Source organism: Prenolepis imparis, unplaced genomic scaffold (genome assembly GCF_030444845.1).
Source record: "Prenolepis imparis isolate NDT839.2.m4 unplaced genomic scaffold, iyPreImpa1.0 SCAF_8, whole genome shotgun sequence".
Lineage (NCBI taxonomy): Eukaryota > Metazoa > Arthropoda > Insecta > Hymenoptera > Formicidae > Prenolepis > Prenolepis imparis.
In genome coordinates, this window is record NW_028141166.1 from 14,968,681 (window position 1) to 14,993,601 (window position 24,921).

Genomic DNA, 24,921 nt, shown 5'->3' on the forward strand with positions numbered 1-24,921 from the left:
TATATTCATGTCTACATGTATGAACACACGCGTGAAATTTTTATTTTATCGAGATGTTGCTTTTTTTCTCGCCCGGAAACGAATCGTTTCCTCTAATTAAAGATTAAGGTTGAAAGTTTCACGGCAGATGTACTCACTTTTTTTAATCGCACTTTTTACTGAATTTTGCTCCTTTTCCTGCAAAAGAGGCATCATGTTTCATTTATTTCATCTCTCGAATGTAATTGAAACGAATCAAATTTCTATTTAAGATGAGGAACGTACCTGGGAGTCTCGATATTGCCGTGTGAATCATAAATTACGTGTCGATTGATTCCGCTGCACTTTTACCGTTTCACCGCCATTTGAATAGTAAGTGAAGTGTGAAGTACATCGCGCAATGTTCATAGACATAGAAAGTATATAGACTGCGCGCATACCTATCAATCATAAAGCCCGTATCACATATGAAAGAATCACGCATGAAAGAAAGAGTGCAAATTAAAAATTGAAATTTGATTAAAGAATAATATTAAAATGTTATAATCTTTAATTATAGAAAAGAAAGCCGCAATATTTCACAAGTCTTATCTCTTTTTAATTAGAGTAAAATCATTTTCATCATAATATAAAGTGCGTTTCGCTTGGCGCTATTTTAGCTTCGAAGATTATTCGCCCTGATTGGTCCATCGAGTATTTCGGAGCCAAAAGCTCTCTTTCTCTTTCTAATTTCGGCGCAACGCTTGATCGATACGCGCAGTCTATATTTATTATTATGTTTATGACGACATCCGGTGTTTCTCTCTTGAAGCGAAAGTCAATTGTTTCCGCAAGGTGCGAGAACTCTCGAACAAGCGTAATTTAAAACCGCGGATAGGAAATCGCGGTACGCGATCGATGATTGATTTATATCTGTGGATGACAGCGTCGTTGACAGAAGCATCCCGACGACATCGCGATGGTCCTTCCTCGCCTATAAATAACGAAGACCTATTAGAAAGCGCATTTCTACGCCGATCGTGTCGAGCAGTTGCATAACATTGGCATGTTACCTCTGAGCCTGGACATCCATGTCCAAGTTCGTAAACATTTTCAAATGCAACATATACAGGGTGTGTAAAAACCGGCTCATTTTTTTATGATAAATTTAAACGATTCTAATTATTTCAAAAATCCGTCCATCGAAGCTTTTTATGACGGTATTATTGCTGACGCTTCAATCTTGTAACAGCAGCAAAAGCCTTTTTATAATTTTTTTTTACCATTTAATTTTTCAGGTCTACATTCAGGTTACGAGACTTGTAGGACATTTTAAGTAATATTATCTGAATTATTAATATGATCGAAATATATTTCAAATCTCTCGACTACAAATAGATTTGATAAAATATGTACGTTAATAAGAACGGCTCACAAGTAAGTAGCGCAAATATTATTGAGCTCTAATATGAAAATATTATTTTCTGAAAATTATACGATATAACGTCATTATGAAAGAAATTAATATAAAGATGATCAGAGCATTAAATTATCAGATCGTTAGTTAGAATAATTAAGATGGATTTGGAAATATACTAATTCTTTATGACGTACGTATAATGATATAACTCATTATAATTTTCACGCACTCTTTTTAACGTCATAAAAATATTTCATAAAACTCAAAGGGGAAAGAAATGTGTCTGTTAAAGCTCTATATCAAATTAAAAATCTACAGTCCATTAATTCAAAGCAAATGACTGATTTTCTTTTATATGTATATTTGCATCATTTATTTGTAAAAAATGTAATTCAATGTTGCTTTGTTAAACATTGCTAAAAAATAATTGATGAAATTAAATACAAATAATATATATAAAAATTTTTATAAAAGAATTGAGATAAATACATTTAAGAATCTATAATAATAATCTTGCACATTTTAATTATTAAAGTTAGGCAAATTATAAATCTATTTTCTTTTTCTTTTTTAAATTTCTCTTATTTTAGTATTATTATAAGCTTCCTTTGTTACAATTACTTGAATACTATTGCTCTTTAGTTTATTATAAAAGGCTTTTATTCTTTTTTTAATGTCGTTATAATAAACATTTCTATCAGTTTCAAAGTTTTTATCCTTGTCAGTCTTAATTCGAAAAGTTCATCCCTCAGCAACTTCATCTAGCACGTTGCGTCTCGATTAAAGATTAAAGCTGATGCACTCTATTGGACGCTCCGAGTACTAGTGATATTAACAAAAAGGGCGACATCTTCCGATCTTCCATTAGTGTCTGCCTGATAAATTTTTAATAATATGCACTGTGATTTTTTGAGATAATCCCGGGAACACGAAAGTACCGTTGTATTTAAACGGTTGTATAAACGGGCTAGGAAAAATAGATGGCATGTGCAAGGTGTTGCGGCGAAATCGACAGGTGTATTAATAATAATAATTTACTGGGAGAGTTTGCATACCACGCTCAAATATGATAAATCCGAACGCCGATTCGGAATCGGTCGTAAATACCGCTGCAGAACGATTAGGCGCGCGACAAAAGTCGAGGCATGGAACAAACGGGAGATTCGCGGCCTTTATTTGGCGACGCGAGAATAATTCGCGACAAGATTGCAAGAGGAACGACTCAGCGAACGACACCAAGGACATGGAGCATAGGTTAAAAAATCCTTCGAGTAGCAAGGTGTCGTTCGATTTTTTCACGAATATCAAGAAACACTTGCAAATCAAAAATCTATGCAAATCCAAGCACAAAGTAAGCATATAAAATCTTTTTTTTATACATATTCGTCTTTTTACAATACAGTACCATACTAAAATAATTTTTTCATTTTTTTCTTTTCAGAGCAAAGAGACAGATGTGGTAAGCCCTTCTGCAAATCAGAACAACATTATATCTGTCATCGAACCTTTTAATTCTTGCCAAGAGCAAGAACTTTCAAATAGCGAGCAAGAGATCACGTCAATCAGACAACCATTGCATAAAAGTAGATTGGGCGATGTACTTGAAAATTTCTACCATAGTACTGAAGAAAATGTAGATAATATTAATACACAATGTTATGATGCAGCTGGCATGAATCTTCTTATAGTTCCTACCAGGCAACGAGATGAATTGACACATGACATTGCAACCGTTTATGCAACACCCAGTTGTTCTGATACTGTAATGGCAGTTCCTAGTGCAATAGCAAAAGTTCCTCGTAATATGAATGAAACATTAAGCAATGAGCATAAAGTTAAAGCAAATCTCGCAAACGAATTGCTCAATTTAAGTAAATATGGATGGTATTGGGGTCCTATATCAGGAGATGAAGCTGATGTCAAGCTCATATCTGAACCAGATGGTGCATTCTTGGTTCGAGACTCGTCAGATGACAGGTATATGCATACATATATTAGATAATTTAATTTGGTAATGTTTTATACTAAATTTAAATATGATATATAATTGAAATTTTAAATATGATTATTTGCAGGTACGTTTTAACGCTTAGTTTTAAATCATCTGGGAAGATGCTGCACGCACGTATGGAACACAGTGGCGGTCTATTTTCTCTGTGCAATCAATGTACAGAAAGTGAAGGCTTTACTTCGGTGGCTGCTTTGATAAATCACTCCATGAATTTCAGCCAATCTTCTGTCATTTGTTATTCGAGGCCGAAATATCCGGGATATCCATCATTTCCAGTTAGATTAACAAAACCAGTTAGCAGGTTCACACAAGTAAGAAGTTTACAATATCTTTGTCGTTTTGTTATTCGCCAGAATACTAGATTAGATAACATACACAAGTTGCCTTTGCCAAAAACTATCAAAGGATATATTCAAGAAGCACACTATTGATATCTAACAGACAGAAAGATAAATATCAAAAAGAGATTAATAAAATAGAATTATTTTTATTAAAAAAAAATTCTAAACATGTTAATTAAAAAAACAGAATGATATAGAATGAAACAAATTTTTATAATAAATTGGCAAGGTGCATAATGACCTTTAAACGTGTGTGTGTATACACACACACACACATATGTATACATACACATACATATGAGAAATTTTTGTTATCTATATCTAATATATATTATATTGTATTAAAAATGCTTTTCCTCAGTTGATATTTTTATTCATTGAAAAATGTGTGAAGATATATAATTTATAAGTAGTTGAATAATAATAATTTATAAATAGTCGAAAAAATGAATATTACATTTATATTTTTCAACAAAGTTTTGCATATATTATCAGATTTTTATTGAATCGAAAAAGAATTTTTTTGTATGGTTATATAATCAATGTTGTACAATCAATTTGCAGTTATTATGATGAGTTCATAAATTACTATAAGTAAAATTTGTCTTCCCGATATTTCTCGTAATGACAGAACTATCGAGAATGTGAAATCAATAATGCTGGACGATTATACTTAATTATGACAATACTGCAGGGTAAATGAAAATGTTTTTTAATCTATTGTTAAAAGATTGGTAGCTCTACATAATCAACGATTTATATCTTTATATCTTGCATGCAAATAATTTAGATTTAGATAGACTATATATTTTATTGTACAGATTTCGTTAAAATATATTACAATGTAAAATAAATTATAGTTATACAGCTGCTAGATAATATTCTTCATATTCATTTTTTCACCAGGTATGCGAGACCAGGTATTTAAATAGCGAAAAACTTCTTTTAATTTTACTAAGAAATATTTTAATTGTAAATATCTACACTTCTTTTTTAAATCTTTCTCTAACTTCTATCTATTCCAACTCAATCCGAGTATATTGCGCGCCTAGAACAGAAAAGTATATTATATATGAAGGATCTATATCGAGGACTGTTCAATTTCAACTACAAATTTTTTAATGTTTTAGGAATAAATTCTTTAAATTCTAACTTTTAATGTAATTATAGAAAATAAATACAGGAAATACATTTACCGTTACGAAAACTGCAGTCGCCGTCTCTGTGGCAGAACTTAAAGTTTCATCCGGCTTAGCAGTACTCGAAAGCATCGCGTGTACGTGTAAAGCGTCTTTTATTCGTGTTTCTAAGAATAGCCAAGTCTCTTTATGGTCTTCACTAATATCTTTCAGCATGTACAACTCAGTGGCCTTGTAAATGGTTGCCAATATCATTCTTCTAGTGTACCAGTGCATCTAACCAAAGCAATGTGCCGTGTTTAAACAGCACATCTGAACAATATTTTATTTGTCTTAACAGATTAAATATTAGTGATACGACTTACATCGACGGACCTGTCGCCGGCATAGTAGCAGATATCATCGACCAAAGTTAATAAATTTGCTAAAGAAGTTGGTACATTCGGTGGTAGAGTCATAATAGCCAATGCCTGTGGCCAGGTCTTTTTATAGGGAATCACCATTCTCAAGCGTGTCTCCACAGCATCTCGAACTTGCTGCTCCGGCGTCTTCTGTGGACTCGAAGGATCCGCTTCAATAGCTAATGTTTCTTTTTCTAGCATCTGATTTAATTCGCGATTGCATAGAGAATAAAAGTACAGGACTAAAGCCGCACCACCATTTGGAAAAAGTCCGTGTATTACACCTGGATATCCTATAGACTCAGCACCTTTAACACCATAATTTCCAATTATTATTTTATTTCATTTTTATGTTAAAACGATACACACATCAATAACGGCAAAACATTAATATTATACGAACTTATTATTATTGAATATAAAATATGAAATACGTTTCTAACATATCTTTTAGAAATTTTTATTTTTCAACAATTATTTCAAGTATTTTCCGTATAAAAAGCTTTAATCTAATTTACTAATCAAGATTGTAAGTTTGCTAGTTTTTCAAAATAGCACATGAAGAAAATCATGGATCGAATTACCAGCAGTGATAGCCTGTTTGCTCCATCCCATATCAGAAACAAATTTCAGAGAGGCGCCAAGTATTTTTGTTTTAATATTTTTCTCATATTCCTCATCACTTTCCTCGTGAGTAGACTGTTGTGATTCTGTCTTCCTATTACTATCATTTTCAGATTGATCGACCAGCAAAGTTCTCGAAGTCCATAAACGTCTGAAACCTAATAAAATCAACATATTTTTTATCTTTAAAATCATCTTTAAAATTATTAAATCTTATATATATGTTTTATATTATATGGCATATAAATGTTTATTTCAATTATATAACATATATTAAGACATTAATCAATGAAACATGTGTATTAAAAAAAAATATTTTATTAAATCTTAGATAATTTATACAACTTTATGATAGTAAAAAATTTATGTTTAATTATACATAACACGTACCAATAAAATTAATAGTATACAATTATTAATTATGACAATCTTGTGGTTTCAAACTTTTATTCAGCTAGCGTATTCAATGGGAATTCTTTGTCAGCATCTATACATTCATTAACCCGGATAAGAATACTTTCCATTACATCTAGACCATTTATCGCTTGATGACAGAAGGAAATTTTTTCTGGAAGTGGCATCACCGGTAATTGTTCACCGCCGACAGTCAACGTAACTTCCGCGTGAGCTTTCTTCATCTCGTTATAATCGTGTATTTCATTATAATTATTTTTTTGTTGCTCTAAATCTTTTATCTTTACTTCCCAATGCGTTTTACACAAATGTATTCCCTCTCTCAATGGATTCAAATAATTATTTTTTAGCATATCTATTATATTCCAAATACCCGTCTCATTGTACTTATCTTTGATAAACAAGAATCTCAACAGGTTCAGTGTAGTAATAACTTCATCCGATATCTCTACTAAATCTGATGAACTTCCATGTGACAAATTACAAATCTTTTTCAATACCAAATGTAGATTCTTTCCAAGGAACTGAGAATTTCGTGGAGTCGAGTTAAGACAATCGATGATAGAAGATTTAAGTATACTAATGATCAAGCTCAGTAAACCAGAATGATCGCTAATTTCGTACAAATACAAGATAACAGAATATCTAGCTTCTATATTGAATATCTCGATATACTTTTGAAAAATGTCTAACGCCTTCTTTCGTTCCGTGTCACTATTACAGTAAATCATTACTTTAATAATTGATTTAAATAAGTCTAAATATATTTGTAGTTCCAACACTTTAGAATCTACAGACCGAGATGAGACGCGCTTTATAACAGTTTCCATAAAAATTAATCCATTTGAGATTACAATGTCTTCCTCTTTGCAAAGCAAAACTTCAAAAAAATATGTGCACATTTCAAAGATATAATAAGGACTATAAATTTGTGGTACATTTTTCCAATAATCTTTTTTAGTAATTATGTAGAAATAAAAATTAGCATAGGCCAAATCTGATATGTTATCACTTGATTCAAAAAGCATACTACGTTTATAACTTTCAGTGTATAAATGGCCTTCTTGTATCTTATTGCAGATGAAATTTCTACGACGTTTACTAACAATATTCAAGAAATATAATATATCTCCAGTTAGATAAAAGGACAGTGTTACTATTTCTTCTGTGAATTCTTCACATATCTCTTCTTCAGCAATGTTTTTGTTCCAGTAGTAGGATGGCTTTTCGCACAAAGAAATAAGGAAGCTCAAAAGATAATCCCCAAACAGCGATCCTTCCTCGAGTTTAGAGTTGAGCTTCACTGCCTCTTGCACCAATGGTTCCAAAAATGAGATGATTCCTTTATATACATTCACAATTCTATTGCTATCAACATCGTGCAACGCTGCTAAATCCTCAATGTATGACTTGATGGTATTGATGCACCACTCGATGGCTTTGCTCTTGTCCTGCATTTTCATCATACATATACCTAGTGGTTCCATGATGGCACAGAATTTGATATCATTCAGACATTCTATCTGTTCTAGGAACTCCAGTACAGTTTCCATTGGATTATATCTCTCCGCTATGACGTTTAACACACTCTTGCAGCATCCAAATAGTTCTTCCTCGGATTGCGAGTAAGATTCCGTGAGATAAGTAGCGGTGAGAGACACAATCTCACTTACAGCATCCTCGATCACTTCATTGCTCTCCGTTGTGAAAAGTTCCAGAGCTTCCTTATGCTTATGATCCTTCAAGAAATCGGTAAACCGTTTGACGAATATTTGCGACATTTTTCCGATTATGAAATAGATTTTTTAAGACTTAGATGACCCACGTGCAAATGTTGTGTAAAAATTGTTCTTCAAAAAAATACTTTTCTCTATATATATATTTATGTATTGTTTTCTTCTTTCAAAGATTAACTATGCTTCTGCTTCTCGACGATTAAATAGTAGCGAAGACCACGTGTGTTCCTCTCTTCATCTTCCGGACACTCTGGAAACTGGACACGACAAAATACCGCGTGGCTTGCAAAACTGCTTTTGGGAGGTTATAAATTACCTACATCGAGGTATGTACATATTCTCATTTCTCATACCACTGATGCAAGAGAAAGAGAGGGAGAGCTTCGCGGTTGCTGTCTTTTTATTTTCCACATAAAAGAATATCTTTTCAGCAGAATTGAACGACGCGACGAGATCGGCGAGCGATTGTGATAGCGGTCGACAGTGAAAATTCATTCGTAAAAAGAAAATAAATAAATACAAAGGAAGAGGAAGAGTGAAATAAGCAGGAAATCGATAGCGGATCAGCTGACAACGGGATAAAACTGTTTCAACAAACACCTACGAGCGAGTTGCTAGAATTCGGCATTCGGCTTACCATCGGCTATTGGGAATCTGCTTCGTGTCGAACGAAAAGAATTAAGCATCGCCATAACGTTAGTTGAATTAGATATTACAGATGTTACTAATTACTGTATATTTAAATGAACTATGTGCGTTCATATTATTATTGTTCCTGTAGCGCATTCGAATTTCGCGTAGTGCTTTCACGCTCCACGTGCCATATACTAACCTTGCCAGTTTTTGAGATGCGCTATAAAGGTGAAATAGAGAGGTTATATGTCGCATAAATATGGGCGAGTCTTATTAATTCATTGATTGTTCAATCGCGTGATGCGCAAATGTTGCAAATGCAACTCTTTGTTCGATTTGCGCATGCGATTTATAAATTTATAAATTAAAAAACTTTATATGTACATATTAGAACAGCTGGGAATAAGGATGACGCACAAAATGACAAACAAAAACTTGTATAAGCGTGTGCATAAGAAATTGGATTGGTTTATTTTCTTATGCATACATTTACGGATCAATTCATTTTCTTATGTATGTTTATGCGCTATGCAAATTTATGTGTTAAGCGCAAAATGATTGTTGGAAATATTTTTAAAAGTTAAAAAACAGAGATGAAAATCTAATGGCTCGTTCTCTCGCACTCTTTCGTGTATAGCGCATCGTTGATTGGTTGTCGCTTATTATCATGACGAATGAATGCAGACTACGTTCACTGTCGAAAACGGTCTGCTAAATTTTTGTACACTTGTGATGTGAATTGAATTATTTCTCTTTTCTAACCTCTCAGATGCGCCTCGGCAAGACTTTACGAGTAGTTTGTGCGTGATTTTATTGGAATGATTAATTATAATAGAAAAATATATATATATTCCGAAAATTAGACTTGTTTTAAAATGAGTGACTCGGAGGAGGAAAATTACACGACGTTCGGTGTCGCTCTCGATCCCTTGGACGAAGGTTCGTATATGAAATGTAAATTAATCATGTAAGTTTATATTGTCTACTCAATTTTTTTATTATATCGAAGCTCTTTAATTTTTCCAGAGAATATCCCACGAAAAAAGCCCGTTACAATCGAAGATCAATACGCTTGCGATGCCCAAGGTAGACGCAGATTTCATGGAGCGTTTACGGGTGGTTTTTCAGCGGGATACTTTAATACGGTCGGCACTCGCGATGGCTGGAGACCTCAGCAGTTTAAGTCTTCGAGGAGTAGTAAGGCAGGGAGCGTTATTCAGCGACCGGAAGACTTTATGGATGAAGATGACACGAGTCTCTTTGGAATTGCTCCTAAAGGAATTCAAACTACTAGTGATTATGCCGATCATGGACAGAAGGGAAAGAAAAGAGAGAGGATAAACCAAGACAATAATGGACCCATTCCTGGTGCTCCTGTCTTAAAGGAACTTTTAAAACCTGTCAAGTTAGTATTTGCAAAAACTAATAATGAGGCAATTTTATTTCTGCTATTACTAAGTAATTATTTGTAATTTTCAATTGACGGAGAATTAGCAGTGCACTGATTATTTACTAATATATTTAATTTTTATTTATGTATATTTATAATTTAGAGATACAAAGCTATATTAATCTTTGGTATTGCTTATAATTGCAGAGAAACAGTGGGTATTGTTCTGCTCAAGAAGATGGGCTGGAAACCTGGTCAGGGTGTAGGCTCCAGACTCACAAAGAGAGAAAAGCAAAAGATGAAGCAACGTAATGAAAAATTAAAATTAGTACAGGAAAATCCTGATATCGCAGGAAGCAATTCAGAGGATTCGGATGATAATTTTACTAATATTACTTTTGCGCCTGATGATTATGAGCTATTCAGATGCAAACCGAAGGACAATTATTTTGGCATCGGTTATTCTGGTCTAGATAGGCGGAAAATCCTCTCTGGTCATATCAATTTATTTGATAGTCCAGCGTTTTGTATTCAAGATAAAAACAAGAAACTGTCGATTCATGGCCAAGCGTTCGGAGTTGGTGCGTTCGAAGCCGACGACGAAGATATATACGAAAGAGAAGATATGTCGCGTTACGATTTTGCCCTAGACCCCGAGCATAAGAAGAAAACAAAATGGTTACAGGATGCTCCGTCTAGCTCGCAAATCGATTGCTTGGACGGTTTCGTCCCTGCGAAGGAGAGATTAGCGAACAAGAAGCTCTTCAAACCATCGGAATTGCCGAAGAATTTCGTACCAGTGCATGCTGTTAGGAAAAGTAGATTTTATCCTCCGATTGCAGTCTCGGTGGAAACTGCTAAACGCAGAGAGCCATTAAATGCCGTAGATAGGGCGCGGATTTTAGAAGATCCCGATGAACGTTCAAAAAAGCCGCCATCCGTCGCCTCGAATATTATTTCGAAAACCTTGAATTTACATGGTAAACAGCAAACGGAAGAAAGAAGAAAATTGGAGAATCAACAGACAACAACGGGCAACTCGTGGCTAGACAAATTAAATGTCCAAAACTTTGTCAAAGGTGATGTTGTCGGTCGTGCACAAGATGACACAGGTAGCTTGAAAACATTAGAAGATTTCAAAGAATCTGCTTCTGCATCCAGCACGGAACCGTCAACGGAACATGATTCTTCAAGTAAGAGCGAAAAAAGTACAAAGTTGTTTTCGTCCGATCTAGACAAACAGAGACGATTCGAGCAATATCTTATTTTTCTTAAAAACAATGAGATGAATAAATTCGAGACTATTCAACCACTTTCCATGACCGACTGGGAGAGAGAACAAGAACGTACGGAATTCGAGCAGGCGGCGAAGTTGGAGCAATCAAATAATTATATGGCGGATAAGTTTATACATAGCATTGATCATACGATGGACAAAACAGATCCGGAGAAGGATGTGAAGGAAGCAGTGAGACTGAAGATGTTCGGCAAACTGACGCGAGAGCGAAGCGAATGGAAGCCCACAAGTATCGTTTGCAAGAGATTCAATATTCCCGAACCGAAAGTCGGCTGCGCTTTGGTTGCAACAGATCGAAAAACAGCGAAATTCTCTGTTTTTGATTCCTTAGATTGGTGTAGTTCATCCAAGTTCACGAAAGCTACAGAGCAACAGAGAACACAAGTGGAGGAAGTTCCTCGACTGTCAAGGAAAACGGAAGAGAATGCAAAGGAAGTGACTTCCGATACGGATAATATTCCATCGAATGATTATCAATCTTCAGAGCCCGTTTCCGAGAAGTTTAGAATCTTCGAGGCTTCCTACGAGAAGGTTTTCGGCAAGGGTATTCAAAATATTCTTCCCACAACGCCGGAAAATGCTAAACAAGATGTGAGCGACAATTTAAAAGATAAAACAATTCAAGAAATAGAAAATAAGCAAGAAATCGATACCGGATCGGTAGCTACAGTTAAAGATCAGTCAAATGAGAAGAAGGACCTCTTCAAGGCAATTTTCCTTAGCAGCAGCGAGGATTCCGAAGACAGCGAGTCGGAAGAGAACGTTGACAACGAGACGGTCAAGTCGATCTTAATCGGGAAAGATCTGAAGGAGATAAACACCCAGCGAAATACGTCGCCGCCGCGGGGTATCTTCGCAAAATTGGATCTTGATAACTTGGTGACGCATCCGAAACGTGTTAATGATGAAAGTGCAGCTTCTAAGACTCCGGAAAGTAGTTTATCACAGACTGATGAAATGCGAAACAATCTCGCGGATTGTAATGATGTAAAAAACGATGATGCGGAAGTCGCGATATCGCCAGATATGTATGGTCCGATTCTGCCACAAAGGTTGTTAAAACAAGAGAGTACCGCGACAACAGAGGCCGATAGCGCGAATCAATCTCTAAGACCAGTATTTCGCAGTGTCGTGGTGTCAAAGACTGCAGAGAATTCGATAGTCGGCGGAAAGTGGGTAGAGCGAGATAAGGTGAAAAAAGTAAAGAAAGAAAAGAAAAAGCACAAGCATAAAGAGCATAAGAGCCCCAAGCGTAAGAAAAAATCTAAAAAAGAGAAACGTTCGAAACATTAATATCTGTTAATTTTTATCCCTCGGTAATTCCAAGCTCCATAATGTAAAACGATTTATGTGTTAAATATTTGTGCAGTAACACAATTGTACATAATGTACATGATGTTCTAGAACTTTACGCTTTATTAAAATTATATTATTTTATAGTGGCATTTCATTAAATGTACTTATTTTTCTATATATACAGTACACACATCTATAATATAGACTGAGAATATATAATCTATAATATCTAATTTTTTTTTAGTTCTATAGATATTTGAATAAATAATTATTTAGATATTTGATTCATATATCTCATATGAGTAAGATTTAAAGGCATTAAAATCTTGAAGTGTCGAAGATAACAAAGATTTTACTATATGTTTACTGTATATATTTACTGTATTTGTATAAATGAATATACTTTGTTCTTAAATGCTGCTTGCGCGAGATACGATGTTAACTGTTCGTTTTGATAAGATAAAGACTGGTAGTGAAAATTTAACTTTCTGGTGCAAATAGTTTTAAAATAAATTAATGACTCCTGTGTGTGTGAATACAGTAACTTTATATATATTATATTTTTTTAATGATTACGTATTACACGTATAAGAATATGTACATATGTTTTAATTCACTTATGATGATGCACGAATTGCATTTGGTTTGTATTTTTTTCTGTGTGAAAAAATTACATAAAGTGAATGAATTAAATAGAGACTACTTATATTTGATATCAAGACGACACAGATGACATCGTGATTGATTTAAGGATTAAATTAATCGATTGTGCATTAGATATACAAGAATACACGTATATATATATATATATATTTTTTTTTTTTTTTTTTTTTTTTTTTTTTTTTCAAAATCTAAACATAGACTTCTTACATATGCTATCTGATATTCATCGTATTTAAATACATGCCCTAAACATATATAATTTCATGCACATACCTGATGTCAACTGTACTCTTTCTGAGTACATAGTACCTAAATACAAATTTGAGCAGTCTGCCTTTTTATTATATTGTCGAATGTAATGTTGTGTTTTCAGGGAACAATAATCGTGAGTGTTTAATTAAAGTATCAAGTTCTTTAATAAGATCGCACACATACATACGGGATTATTAATCTGATGTCATGGAATTCCTAGAAGCAGGTCTGTTGGAATTACCGGATCTAGTTTTTGTCTCTACACTGAAAGAACATCGCACCATGATTATATTCATTAATGGTGAGTTTGTATAATTTTTACATATTTTATCAAATACTATTTCTTTTCTTTTTACATACCTACTACTTCTTGAACCTCTTTTAAACATGGCTGTTAATTTCTTCTTTAAATTCTTTTTTCCCATCTTACTGCTTTCATTGAGGCTGGTTTCAGAACCAGATGTCTGTCAAGTATTCGATTATTTTAATAAATATATATAATGCTTTATTCGAATAAAAATAGTTTCGAGTATTTAAATCTCTTCTTGCCTGAAGCGAATAGTCGGTCATGTGCGGGTCATCTACACTGGACGATTTAGTTAACTTGTGTGTTAATTTTCGTATTATCCCTTTACCATATTTTTTGTCTCGATCTAACATTTCGCTCTTTGTCGATCCCCCGGAAAGACGACTAAACGTAACAATATTAAATTTTTATTTAAAGAATATTTGCTATTTTATCAATTTTATAAGCATGAGTCGAAAAATGTGTAATATAATAATAATTATATATGTAATATATTCAATACCTGTCTACACTGGAATCTCTTTGTAAACTAGCTCCGCGAGACTCAATTTCCGATCCCTCCAACGATTGCATACTTGACAAATTGCTATCATTGCCCCAAATAGCTAGAGACTAAATTTTTTGAATGCAAAAATGAGTTATTATAATCAAGAATATAAAGAAATAATAATTTCAGAAATATATTAGCATATATCGAATTGTAATTTTGTCGAGAATTTTGCTTATACAGAAATTTATTTAGACATAAAATTCTATTTAGAACATCGAAATTTTGCTCAGTATAATTATAAAAAATTAGACAACTAACACACAGAGATATAAAAATTATATTTGTATGCAACGCATTTATTTCATAAAAAAGAATTATTATATATTTCATGAAAGATTTTTCTGGACTATGAAAGAGCCTCACCTCTTGACGACCAGATGTTGTTTGTTCCAAGGAGAGACTCTTTCTCTTTAAACGTGGTTTAGTGCGATTCAGTACCACTCCTTTTCCTGGATCGCTCTCTACTGACGTTGATCTATAAATCATAACGATATAATATTTTTTTCGTATAATCAATAATTGACAAGAGAAATCTGATATAAACCATTATGAAACTTACCTCTTTCCCATTTTTTTCAATCGCGTTGCATTCGCTTCATCTGTCATTCTCTTCGATTCTTTAAGTTCCTTCGCTACATCCATTAATTTTTTAATAGTATATTCTAATTTCTCTGTTCTTTCTCCTAATATTGAAGCTCCAACTGCAAACATGTACATATGATTTAAAATAATGAACAATGATATGTTCTTTATTTTACATATTATTTTAAACATTAAAACTCAAGCAAATTATTTATATTATTGATGAATACCTTTTATGTCGCTTTTCGTTTCTAACATTGGTGACGACTCTCTTGATTTTGGTCCCTGAAAAATGTGATAGGCTTTTAAGGCATTTATAATTTTAGATATTTGTATTGATTACAATACATTACTACACAGAGAATTTTCTCTTACCCTAAAAATTCTGGTAATCGTGAGACAATATGGCATGGAAAGAATTTTATGAGAATTTCTCTGATTAATATTTATCACAATAAAAATAATATCTATCACAATAAAATATAAAACATGTTTGATTAATTTTACTAAACTGCATAGCAAATTAATCAAACATATTTTATATTTTATTGTGATAGATATTATTATTTTTATTGTGATAAATATTAATCAGAGAGATTCTCAAAAAAAAATTCTTTCGATATCATATTGGCTGGCCCATGTTTATCATGATTTTCAGGGTAAATTCTAAGAGAAAATTCTCTCCGTGTATAAATTATACGAATGTTTATATTTTATACCTTTAATCGTCTCGGCGGAGTTGGTGTGTATGTATCGGGCGTTCCATTCTCTGTTATAGTATTTAATTCAGGAAACAATTGTAGCAAATCCTGAACTTGTTGCATAAGAATATTGATGTTGCGTAACTCGGTTTGCTCCAATTTGCATTTGTTCCACATCACTTCTTTGAGTTCGTGCCTCTCCTTTTCGTGCCGTTCTTTCTCACGTCTCATCTTCTCATTGCTCGTTCTTAATTTCGCATGCGCGTCCCTTAATTCAAGTAGATCGCATTGCAGCTAAAATTGCACATCATTGCAATCACGATTAAGAAAGTAAGAATTATTTTTTTTCTTCATTTTTTAATAATTATATACTTAAAAAAATATACTCGCGTACGCACGAAAGTGCTTAAGTCAGTGTTAATATGTTATATAAACTATACCTCTAATAATTTTTTCTTTTTTTCTTCCTTTTCTTCGTCGAATACTTTCTTTAATTGATCTTGTCTTCTTTTATTTTCAAGCCTCTCTTTACTGCGTTCTCTCTCTATCTGTAAATTAGCATGCGTAGAATTGTAAAAAAATCTATTGACTGTGTTATCTTACATATGCATTAAATTGCTAATCATTACTTCAAACAACGTTTGTCGCAAATCTCGCGCTAGCGTTGCCGTTTCCTGTAGCAATCTTTGATGTTCTTCTCTCTCTTTTTGCCAAGCTAATTCCATTCGCACTTTTAATCCTGGAATTTTCGAACGTCCGCTTGTAAGCAATCGCTCCTCCTCCAACTGCAATTGCAAGAAATAAATACGAATATAAATAGATTTACAAATATTTTATGTGCATCTATTTAATTTTTAATTACTTCATTAATTCGGGATTGCAATTCTGAGACTTTAACGTGACTAGCAGATTTTTCTGAAACCAATTCGGCCTTTAGCCTGGAAGCTTCTAGTCTTGTTTCAGAAAGTTCATCTTCCATGCAACTTATTTGTTTTTCTAACACTAACACATTAGCTCTTGATGATTCTTCATCCTTAAAAAAACAGAGAAATATGAATACACATATAATAATATATATAATATTTTATAAATTTAATAATTAAATCCATAACATTGTTGATATTATGTTAATATAGAAAAATAATTTTACGCGAAAAGAATTGTCAATATAAAAAAATTTTAACTCACTTTAACACAAGGCATAAGAGTATCGTGATGTTAAATTGCATCATTAGTCACTTACCTCGTCCGACTTTCCAGAGGATGCATTTGATAGTCTGCCTCTCGCGGACTTTAATTCTCCTATAGTTTTTTGCGCACCTTCCAACATATGTTTGTAAGTGTCACGTTCGCGTTTGTATCGTGATAATTGATTCTGAATTGCCTGTATTTCATCGTTGATCGCCGTAATCCTGTGCTCGTAGCGCATTTTGCATTGTGCCAAGTCTGCCTTCTTGGCTTTCTCTGTATTTGTCAAGGCATTCTTTAATTTTTGGATTTCGGATTCCAATGCCGTAGTATCGGGTGTTAATACTTGATGAATTTTTGATACTGCTTCGTAATCTTTCAATTTTGTAGATAAATCGTCATTCTACAAATTAGAATAATAAAAAATTATATTTTAAAATAATTATAAAAAAAGAACCAATATATATATAAAGCAAAAAGATATGTAGATATGCGGAATGAGGTTTCATATATTTTCGAAATAACGAAAGATTAGATAATATGTACTTACCATTTTTTTTATATCTTCCAATCGTTCTAATAAAGTAGCATTTTCTTTCTTTAATGTATTAATTTCATCATTTAATTCTGCCACAATAAGTTTATTCGGTAATTGATTCTCACGGATTTGACTCTAAAATTATGAACCAAAGAAATGATATTTTCGAAAGAGATTTTTAGTAATGTACAATAACAAGTTAATAATAAAACTTATATACCTCAAGAGCAGATTTCTCTAATCGCCATTCGTTTTCTTTCGTTTTCATCGAGTTACGCAATTCATCAAGTTCTGTTCGAATATTTTTTAAATCTGTTTTATGCTCCGAACATTTGCTATAATAAAACGTAAGATTAAATGAAGAAAGTTACACGAAGCATTTAATATTGTTGACAGTGAATTCTTACTCCTCACACAGTTAGTGTCGAATTTTGCTGTTTACCTATTCAAAGATTCATTTTCTTTTTCAAGTTGTAGTTTTGAGTTCATAAGCTCTTGATATTTATTAGTGAGAGTCTCTTGATCTCGTTGTTGCTTTTTAATATCATTCTCGAGATCTGGAAATTTTATTACATTATCTCCATGCGATAAATATAGAGAACCAATTTAGAAGTAAAAAAATATAAATAATGCAGAATAAAATATTTAATATAATATTTTTTGATACTGTACTCAAAATTTTCTCATTGTAAGTCTCTTTCATCTCATTCATACGCTTTGTGTTTTGTCCAGCTTTTTCTAAGGAAGCTATTTTTTTCTTCAGTGTCGCTATTTCGTTTTCTTTCGCATCTTTTTCATTGTTAAGTTGTGATGTTAATTTTTCACTCTCCTGTTTAAGCGCCGCAATCTCTGCATTTAGATCCGCGGTTTTTGTTGATGCGATAGATTTTGAATTCTCTAATTCCTTTTTCAAACGTTTCACCTCAGCATCAAGTTTAGTTTTTGTCTGTTCCACCTATTTTTATTGAAAAAAATAAAACATGAATTGGCGACGTGTATATATACATATAGGAGGATATATTTTATATATAGGAAAATAATTAAAAATTTAATACACTATAAAAATATTAGATATATGCTAAAATAAAGTAAAAAAATTTACTTACAGATGTTATGGATTGCGACATTTTCGATTCTCTTTCGGTGTACGATAACAAATCATCTTGTAATCGTTTACACTTTTCTTGCTCTTGTGATAGTTTTTCTTTTAATTCATTTATTATTTCTTCCATTTTCGCAGTATTTTTTTCCGACGACTTAGCAGTTTCTATATTTAAAAAAATCGTATTATGTATATACAATTTATATTCATATATATGTATATGTATATACGTAAACATACGTAAATATACATATATATATAGTATATAAATAAATATTCATATAATGCATAAAAATAAATATTCAATATTTATTGAAGAATTAAATTAAAAATATAATTTAAGCTTTACCGAAATCTTTTTTTAGTTGTACAACCTCGTTATAGATTTTTAATTTCTCGGTTGATAGCGACAAGAGTTTCGTTTTCAACTTTTCTTTTTCTCCCGAAAGTGCCAGTTTCTCTTTATCCCATGCTTTTCTTTCAGTTTCCCGTAAAGTGACTGCTTCGTCTAACTTTTTTTTCACTGTAATAAAATTTAGAAAAATTAGACACGTTTAATCATCCTATATACAATTTTTAATTGATAGCTCTACCATTTTGTAACTCCACATTTTTAGTATCTTCTACTTTTACATTTGATTGAACTTTTTTCTTTTCTTTTTCACTGGCCAATTCTTTCACAGTAGACTCGAGTTTTTCTTTAACTAGTTCATGTTCCTTTAGAAGTTTATCGTACTTTAAATTATTATTATCTTTCGGTTTCACATCCGATACATCCACATTATGTCCATTTTTAATGTTGGAGAAGATATTCAGCATGTCTTCTAAAGTGTTAATAATCGTTTGAAATATTAATATGAAATGTTTTTAATTTTAGCGAAATTTATATAAAAGTACAATAACCAACAAACCTATTTCCTTCTCCATTTCGTCAATCATCTTTTTAAGTTGCATCTTTGTTGTGGAATCTGTTGTCTTCTTTTGCGTTCTCTCCTGGAATGCGTTACTTACTTTTTGCAGAATTTCTTCTGTTTTCTTCATCTAAGATAAATAGAAAGATTTTACATATAATATTAATTTATAGTCAAAAATTCTAGTGAATATAATTATATATAGAACACAAGAAATTTGATATATATCATATGTTATTCTTTGAATATATATATCTACTTAATAGAACAATATATTTCTTTAGTTTTTTTTTATATTATATTTACCTCTTCATATTTCTTCTCTAAAGCGGCTCGTTCGGTTTCTAATTCTTCGGATTTGCGTTCTACTTTTCTCAATTTGAATGACAATATTCGGCAATTTTTATTTGACTGCTCCAAATTTTTTCGCAAACGGGTATGTTCATCTGCTTGTTCGTCCCTTATGTGTGAAAATTATATTTGTATAAACAACATATATTGTACTGCGATGTGTGTAGTAACCATTGGAATTTTATTGCATCTAAATATCTCTGTTCCTTATAAACGCGCATAAAATGTTATATATATAAAAAAATGTTATACAAAATTTATATAATGAAAAGAAAAGTATGACATTTTCACACAGAGCTTTGTATTTAAAACTTTTAAAAAATCTTGTATAATTTTAATGTAATTCTCTCATTATCTTTTCGTGCAGACTTTTTTTGAGTTGTTTGTAAAAAAAATGTGATCCCACGAAAAATAAAAAGCAATAAAAAATTTATGAATTTTATATAAGCTCGATTACCAAACAGGGATACCCCCAGGGTTCCGTATTTGACGAAAAACGAAGGTGTCATCATGTTAGGAGTTAGGATCACATACGTCGCAAATCTGTCCAAATCGTCGTCCTGCAACAATTCATATAGCTCATTTTGCAAAAGATTTTGATCCTTTCGTTCGAAGCACATCTCATTGTCTCTCGACATATATTTCAAATTTTTACATGAAACAGTTCAATTTTATGTGTGATATTGTATTGTCCCGTGTATAAAAATATTGAGTAAAGATTTTTTACATTAAAAAAGAATCTTTTTGCAAAAAGATGTACAATAATAATCTTTATCAAAAGGAACAGAGATACCGATAATATCTTGACATATAAGAAACATATAATAATCATATAAGAAACAATGTTAAAGAATGTCAGTTAACAAAATCATTCACTTTACAGAAATAATAGCGAGTCGTACTTCATAGTTAGTAGTAGGTTCGAGTAAGACACTGTCAACATATTATTAGTCACGATTAAAACTCTTGTAATATTAAAGATTGCTGTTGTTATAGACATAGACGATAATTTTAAAACAAAATTAAAGCAATAATATTTTTATTAAATTTATTTATCTTACACAGATATAAAACAACATATAATATATCTTTTTGATAAAATAATATATAAATATGTAATAATGTTATGTGTAAAATAATATAGATTATAAATCACTTTGAAAAGTATAAAACAAATAGCATGCATAATACTTCACAAAACGGAATATCTAATGGTATCTTTACTATCTTTTATAGCGTAAGGGAATATAGTACCTAAAATTATCTTGCAACTCATAAATCTCTTCTTCTAATTGTCTAATTTCTTTTTTCATATCCTCGTTTTCGTCCATTAAATTTTCACAAAGGCTTTCCGCCGCCTTAAGTTTCGAACGTAATTCGTCGTGCATTTTGTCCCTTTCACCTCTGTACGGTCTATTGATCGTTTCTTTCTCCAAACTTTTCATCTTTGTCAATAATACATTTTTCTCTTGCGTAAGTACTAAAACACGAATATGATGTATAATTAAATTTAAAAAAAATTCAGGCGATGAGTGAAATAAAGGATACCATTCTTAATATAGAGAAAAAAAATATTTAACGCATTTTCTACAAAATTGAGAAACTAACTAATACCTTCATTTTTCTTATGTAGTTTCGCCACTTCGCTCATCGATGTTTTGTTCGACATCGTCTCCATAGTCGCCAATCGACGTAGCAATATCTCGCTCTTTTCTTTCTCCGCCTTCTCGCATCTCGCTCTCATATCATTTAATTGGGCCTTCAATTTCTCTATCTCATTCTGCGAGGGGTAAGCATCATCACTAATTAATCATTAATTATTTACGTATTTAATTATATTTAATCCTCTCGATTCTGATTTTTATAAATATAATCCATATGTATCATATAAATATAACGGCGGACTTTTATTAAAGTTATTCAACATTTTTATAAACGCATTCTTGTATATGCACAAAATTCTTTTCTATCATATAAACGAATCAGATTTAAGAGAAGATTAAAAATATATTTAATACAGATATATTATTATTCGTATGTACAGATTTCGAAATCTTTTTTTAAACTTATTTTATATTATATACAGAAACGGAATTTTACGATTGTAACAGAGAGTTAATATCTGAACAAAAGTTAATTAACATTTAAATAAACTAGTGCATTTAGTAAAAGTTTTTGATGGTATCGCAGGTGCTTCATAAATTACAACATTATGAAGTTGATGTACAGAAAAATGCATACAATGATATACGATAGACGACATATATTATAATTATTATTAATCGCAAGATAATTCGTGTATGTACACCAAAGTAACGAGAGCAATGATTGTCTTACCTTCTCGGGTTCCTCCCCTTTTACCGTGACATTATCCAGGCCATCCTCAATCGCCTGTTTTGGCGGTGCTGGCCGTGATTTCCTTACCTAAAGTAGTGTGATAAATGAGAGCGCAAAATGGAATTTCTTTTATATTTGCTCACTTTTATCATTGAATGTTGCTATACTATCGTCTGCTGTACAATTAAGCCAATAGGCACCTTCATATAAAAAATAAGTTTACAAGCGTGCGTGTGTTTTATTGCGACAAAAAGCATTCCATGCACTAGTGGTTTAAGTAACGAAGAGATACCTGAATTATAAATTCTACATCGTTCTCCGAAGTGCCTCCGTTGGTGTTACTTATTACATTTTTTATTTGAAGCTTTGCCGGTTTTCTAACGTCTGTGACAATAGAGTTTGAATTAACATAAGTCAAAAATTTGATATTAATTATTAATTTTCTAACATTAATTTAATATATATTAATTTAATATATATATATCAACATTTCACTTTTATTACTTTCTAATTTGGAAGCATTTTGTGTATCCTTATCTATGGCAGAAAGATCCATTAAGGATGTCCATCCGGTTGATGCTGCCGATTGCGAATTGTTATTCTTGGTTTCATCTTTCGCTAAATTCGTAGCGGAAGACCACCAAGTTTTTTTGCTCTCAGGGCCACTTGAACATTTATTCGCGATAAGAATTAACACATAATCATAAATATACAATTTAATATACAATTTAAAATATATAATTATAAGATATTCAAATTTCGAGAAACACGCTGACAAATGCGCGTTATGTAACAATAAGCACTTTGTTCAATCTATGACGACAGAACCTACCGAGTCGATGAATCGAAAGAAAGACTAGGAGAAGAAGACGTGATGTCTCCGAGACTGTTTCTTCTCCCGCCATGCTCTTTATAGTCCCTGAAGATCAATACGAACATATAATTTGAGATACGCGTTTTTTATTATTTTAACTTCCTCTTTCGAAAACAATTACCTGAAACACCGTTTGCAACGCGTTGGCCACCGTACTTGTGGATGAAAACCCAAAGGGCAAAGAGAATCGCCTTTCTTAGACGAATACATAGAATGCATTCTGTGTATAAATGTTTTTCCTTAATTATACATTCTTATTTGCACTTAAAATTAAATGAATATATATTTATATTTTCGAATGAAAAAGAAAAAAAATGCAAGTAAAAAGAAGCAAGCGCAAGTAAAAAGAATGTTTAATTATTTCTAATAATTATTCTAAGAGAAATATTATTTATATTAGTCTTAAAGTTTCCTTGATACAGATATATCTTGTTTGTCTTTAATATTATTTAAATATGAAAAGATATATAAAAAAGTATTTTTAAAAATTTATATAAAAGTATGAAATAATGTTTTTTTATTTTCTCAAAATATTTTTATCGGTAAAATATTTTTTTATACGCGTGTATGCATATTTATTTCTTAATTGCATTACGTGATAAGTTCATTTTAATAACATTGTTTACGTAGATCGTAGATGCAAAGAAGAGCGAAAAGAAAAAAAAAACGCAGCGCATGAGAGGAAAATTTAAGTACGATAATTTAAATCGAGATGCATAATAATCGCGAGATATATTTTTGTCAGAAATGAAAAAAACAAATATTTTTAATAGATTTGTCGATATGGATCGTTTTTTAATTCTTTCTTATTAGTTTGTGTTTATATAAAAACTTATGTCTAAAGTTATTAATGAATTAAAAAAAAGAACACAAAGCTTTAGAATTACGCGTGTTTTTGTTGATGCTTATTAATGTAAGAATAAGAATTAAAAAATGTACATAATGCAAAGATCAATTTTTCATCTATAACATCTAAAAAGATCTAAAGTTATTAAATTCATTATTTTCATTTAATAAATTATAATTTTGAAAAATATAATATTATTGTCGAGAAGTTAAAAAAAATGCTAATATGGAAAATTGCACGATCAAAAGGATTTTGACCAATGAAATCTTTGACAGAAAAACGAACTGTATCATCATCTTCATATTTTTTACAATGCATACACATGCAGTAAGAATGGCACTTGGAGAACCGTGTATACCGGCAGTTTATTTATAAAATGTCAATGCCATGTTTTTCCTCTTTATTCAATCTCTTGTCTACATAAAGTAGTAATCGAAAAAAATATGGAAAACATGTTACGAAGAAGACATTGCATCGTACGATCGTAATCTATCGACAATCTATATATCTCTTACGCAATCCATTGCATCGATTGTACAATGCTGCTACTTACTGGATTGGTACCGATATTAATCCACGAACACAGTGGACTCGACGTGAATGAAAATGATCCTAAATTATGCCGATTAATCGATCAGAAATGGGAGTTCGTCGTTAGAGTTTCTTCCATCCTGAATGAACACGGTAATCGCCTAGTCTTCGCGTAATCGGGCAACACTCGCATCGTTTAAAATAGTTTCTCGCAATCTCGTTTTTCTTGAGAAAGTGAAAGTTCGTCTCTACTCGCGGATCTTATGCATTTTTCCTTTTTTTTTACGCGCCGCGTAAGATTCCTATATCACGTACATCACTAATAGCACTGACACAGCTCCGCTATTACGGGGTTTGTCCGTAGCCGAACTAACTGTGTGCGGGTATATTTTGGACTTATGCCAAGATGTATATTTATCTCTAGCTATAAATATAAGGAAGCAGCGAAATACATTTAAAACTATATGCGCGTGTGTTGTATGTATATACGTTTATATACGCACGCGTATCTGCGAAACGAAATTTTC

General features: G+C 31.9%; 4 protein-coding genes and 1 long non-coding RNA gene across 7 annotated transcripts; 3 read left to right on the forward strand and 2 right to left on the reverse strand.

Moving 5' to 3' along the window:
* The first annotated feature begins 262 nt into the window (after nucleotides 1-262).
* On the forward strand, nucleotides 263-1,693 carry LOC145939770 (uncharacterized). Its single transcript, XR_014425894.1, has 3 exons — nucleotides 263-351; nucleotides 791-1,091; nucleotides 1,257-1,693. It is a non-coding gene; the product is annotated as an uncharacterized LOC145939770 (long non-coding RNA).
* Nucleotides 1,694-1,983: 290 nt separating this feature from the next.
* LOC145940096 (uncharacterized) lies at nucleotides 1,984-4,244 on the forward strand. Its single transcript, XM_083044960.1, has 3 exons — nucleotides 1,984-2,729; nucleotides 2,820-3,355; nucleotides 3,454-4,244. The coding sequence occupies exons 1-3, from the start codon at nucleotides 2,445-2,447 to the stop codon at nucleotides 3,818-3,820; spliced, it is 1,188 nt and encodes a 395-aa protein (XP_082901086.1). The 5' UTR covers nucleotides 1,984-2,444; the 3' UTR covers nucleotides 3,821-4,244.
* Nucleotides 4,245-4,602: 358 nt separating this feature from the next.
* Coq9 (ubiquinone biosynthesis protein COQ9, mitochondrial) lies at nucleotides 4,603-8,870 on the reverse strand. 2 transcript variants are annotated; one of them, XM_083044959.1, is made up of 5 exons: nucleotides 8,682-8,870; nucleotides 5,855-6,052; nucleotides 5,235-5,578; nucleotides 4,927-5,145; nucleotides 4,603-4,778 (listed from the first exon to the last, which is right to left on the reverse strand). In XM_083044959.1, the coding sequence occupies exons 1-5, from the start codon at nucleotides 8,734-8,736 to the stop codon at nucleotides 4,743-4,745; spliced, it is 852 nt and encodes a 283-aa protein (XP_082901085.1). In that variant the 5' UTR covers nucleotides 8,737-8,870; the 3' UTR covers nucleotides 4,603-4,742. The 2 variants fall into 2 exon arrangements, 1 of the variants encoding a protein (XP_082901085.1); XR_014425960.1 differs by lacking the exons at nucleotides 4,603-4,778; nucleotides 4,927-5,145; nucleotides 5,235-5,578; nucleotides 8,682-8,870 and adding an exon at nucleotides 6,285-8,089 and having other exon boundaries at nucleotides 5,916-6,052.
* Nucleotides 8,238-13,409, forward strand: LOC145940094 (G patch domain-containing protein 1 homolog). Its single transcript, XM_083044958.1, has 5 exons — nucleotides 8,238-8,370; nucleotides 8,476-8,739; nucleotides 9,447-9,616; nucleotides 9,704-10,082; nucleotides 10,275-13,409. The coding sequence occupies exons 3-5, from the start codon at nucleotides 9,553-9,555 to the stop codon at nucleotides 12,655-12,657; spliced, it is 2,826 nt and encodes a 941-aa protein (XP_082901084.1). The 5' UTR covers nucleotides 8,238-8,370; nucleotides 8,476-8,739; nucleotides 9,447-9,552; the 3' UTR covers nucleotides 12,658-13,409.
* A 124-nt stretch (nucleotides 13,410-13,533) lies between these two features.
* Nucleotides 13,534-24,774, reverse strand: LOC145940092 (uncharacterized). Of its 2 annotated transcripts, XM_083044956.1 has the most exons (29): nucleotides 24,417-24,774; nucleotides 23,138-23,236; nucleotides 22,975-23,061; nucleotides 22,647-22,807; nucleotides 22,435-22,526; nucleotides 22,143-22,229; nucleotides 21,420-21,585; nucleotides 21,060-21,285; nucleotides 19,761-19,914; nucleotides 19,455-19,584; nucleotides 19,137-19,367; nucleotides 18,893-19,066; nucleotides 18,548-18,708; nucleotides 18,114-18,396; nucleotides 17,884-17,998; nucleotides 17,662-17,776; nucleotides 17,454-17,576; nucleotides 16,959-17,306; nucleotides 16,578-16,748; nucleotides 16,345-16,500; nucleotides 16,156-16,263; nucleotides 15,734-16,009; nucleotides 15,245-15,299; nucleotides 14,992-15,133; nucleotides 14,796-14,907; nucleotides 14,385-14,494; nucleotides 14,125-14,266; nucleotides 13,936-14,039; nucleotides 13,534-13,839 (listed from the first exon to the last, which is right to left on the reverse strand). In XM_083044956.1, exons 2-29 carry the CDS (start codon nucleotides 23,233-23,235, stop codon nucleotides 13,770-13,772), a joined length of 4,197 nt encoding a protein of 1,398 aa, XP_082901082.1. In that variant the 5' UTR covers nucleotide 23,236; nucleotides 24,417-24,774; the 3' UTR covers nucleotides 13,534-13,769. The 2 variants fall into 2 exon arrangements, with proteins under 2 accessions (XP_082901082.1, XP_082901083.1); XM_083044957.1 differs by lacking the exon at nucleotides 22,143-22,229.
* Between the last annotated feature and the right edge of the window lie 147 nt (nucleotides 24,775-24,921).

Excerpts from the sequence above, each read along its gene's own strand:
- LOC145940096 (XM_083044960.1), top strand. The coding sequence starts at position 2,445 with ATGATAAATCCGAACGCCGATTCGGAATCGGTCGTAAATACCGCTGCA. Across the intron at positions 2,730-2,819 it reads TATGCAAATCCAAGCACAAA|AGCAAAGAGACAGATGTGGT; the intron begins GTAAGCATATAA and ends TTTTCTTTTCAG. Across the intron at positions 3,356-3,453 it reads CGAGACTCGTCAGATGACAG|GTACGTTTTAACGCTTAGTT; the intron begins GTATATGCATAC and ends GATTATTTGCAG.
- Coq9 (XM_083044959.1), bottom strand. The coding sequence starts at position 8,736 with ATGGCGATGCTTAATTCTTTTCGTTCGACACGAAGCAGATTCCCAATA. Across the intron at positions 5,579-5,854 it reads CAAACAGGCTATCACTGCTG|GTGCTGAGTCTATAGGATAT; the intron begins GTAATTCGATCC and ends ATGGTGTTAAAG. Across the intron at positions 4,779-4,926 it reads CGACTGCAGTTTTCGTAACG|GCGCGCAATATACTCGGATT; the intron begins GTAAATGTATTT and ends TTTCTGTTCTAG.
- LOC145940094 (XM_083044958.1), top strand. The coding sequence starts at position 9,553 with ATGAGTGACTCGGAGGAGGAAAATTACACGACGTTCGGTGTCGCTCTC. Across the intron at positions 9,617-9,703 it reads TCTCGATCCCTTGGACGAAG|AGAATATCCCACGAAAAAAG; the intron begins GTTCGTATATGA and ends TAATTTTTCCAG. Across the intron at positions 10,083-10,274 it reads GAACTTTTAAAACCTGTCAA|AGAAACAGTGGGTATTGTTC; the intron begins GTTAGTATTTGC and ends TTATAATTGCAG.
- LOC145940092 (XM_083044956.1), bottom strand. The coding sequence starts at position 23,235 with ATGCATTCTATGTATTCGTCTAAGAAAGGCGATTCTCTTTGCCCTTTG. Across the intron at positions 17,577-17,661 it reads TAGAGAAATCTGCTCTTGAG|AGTCAAATCCGTGAGAATCA; the intron begins GTATATAAGTTT and ends TCATAATTTTAG. Across the intron at positions 16,749-16,958 it reads CCTCTGGAAAGTCGGACGAG|GATGAAGAATCATCAAGAGC; the intron begins GTAAGTGACTAA and ends TGTTTTTTTAAG.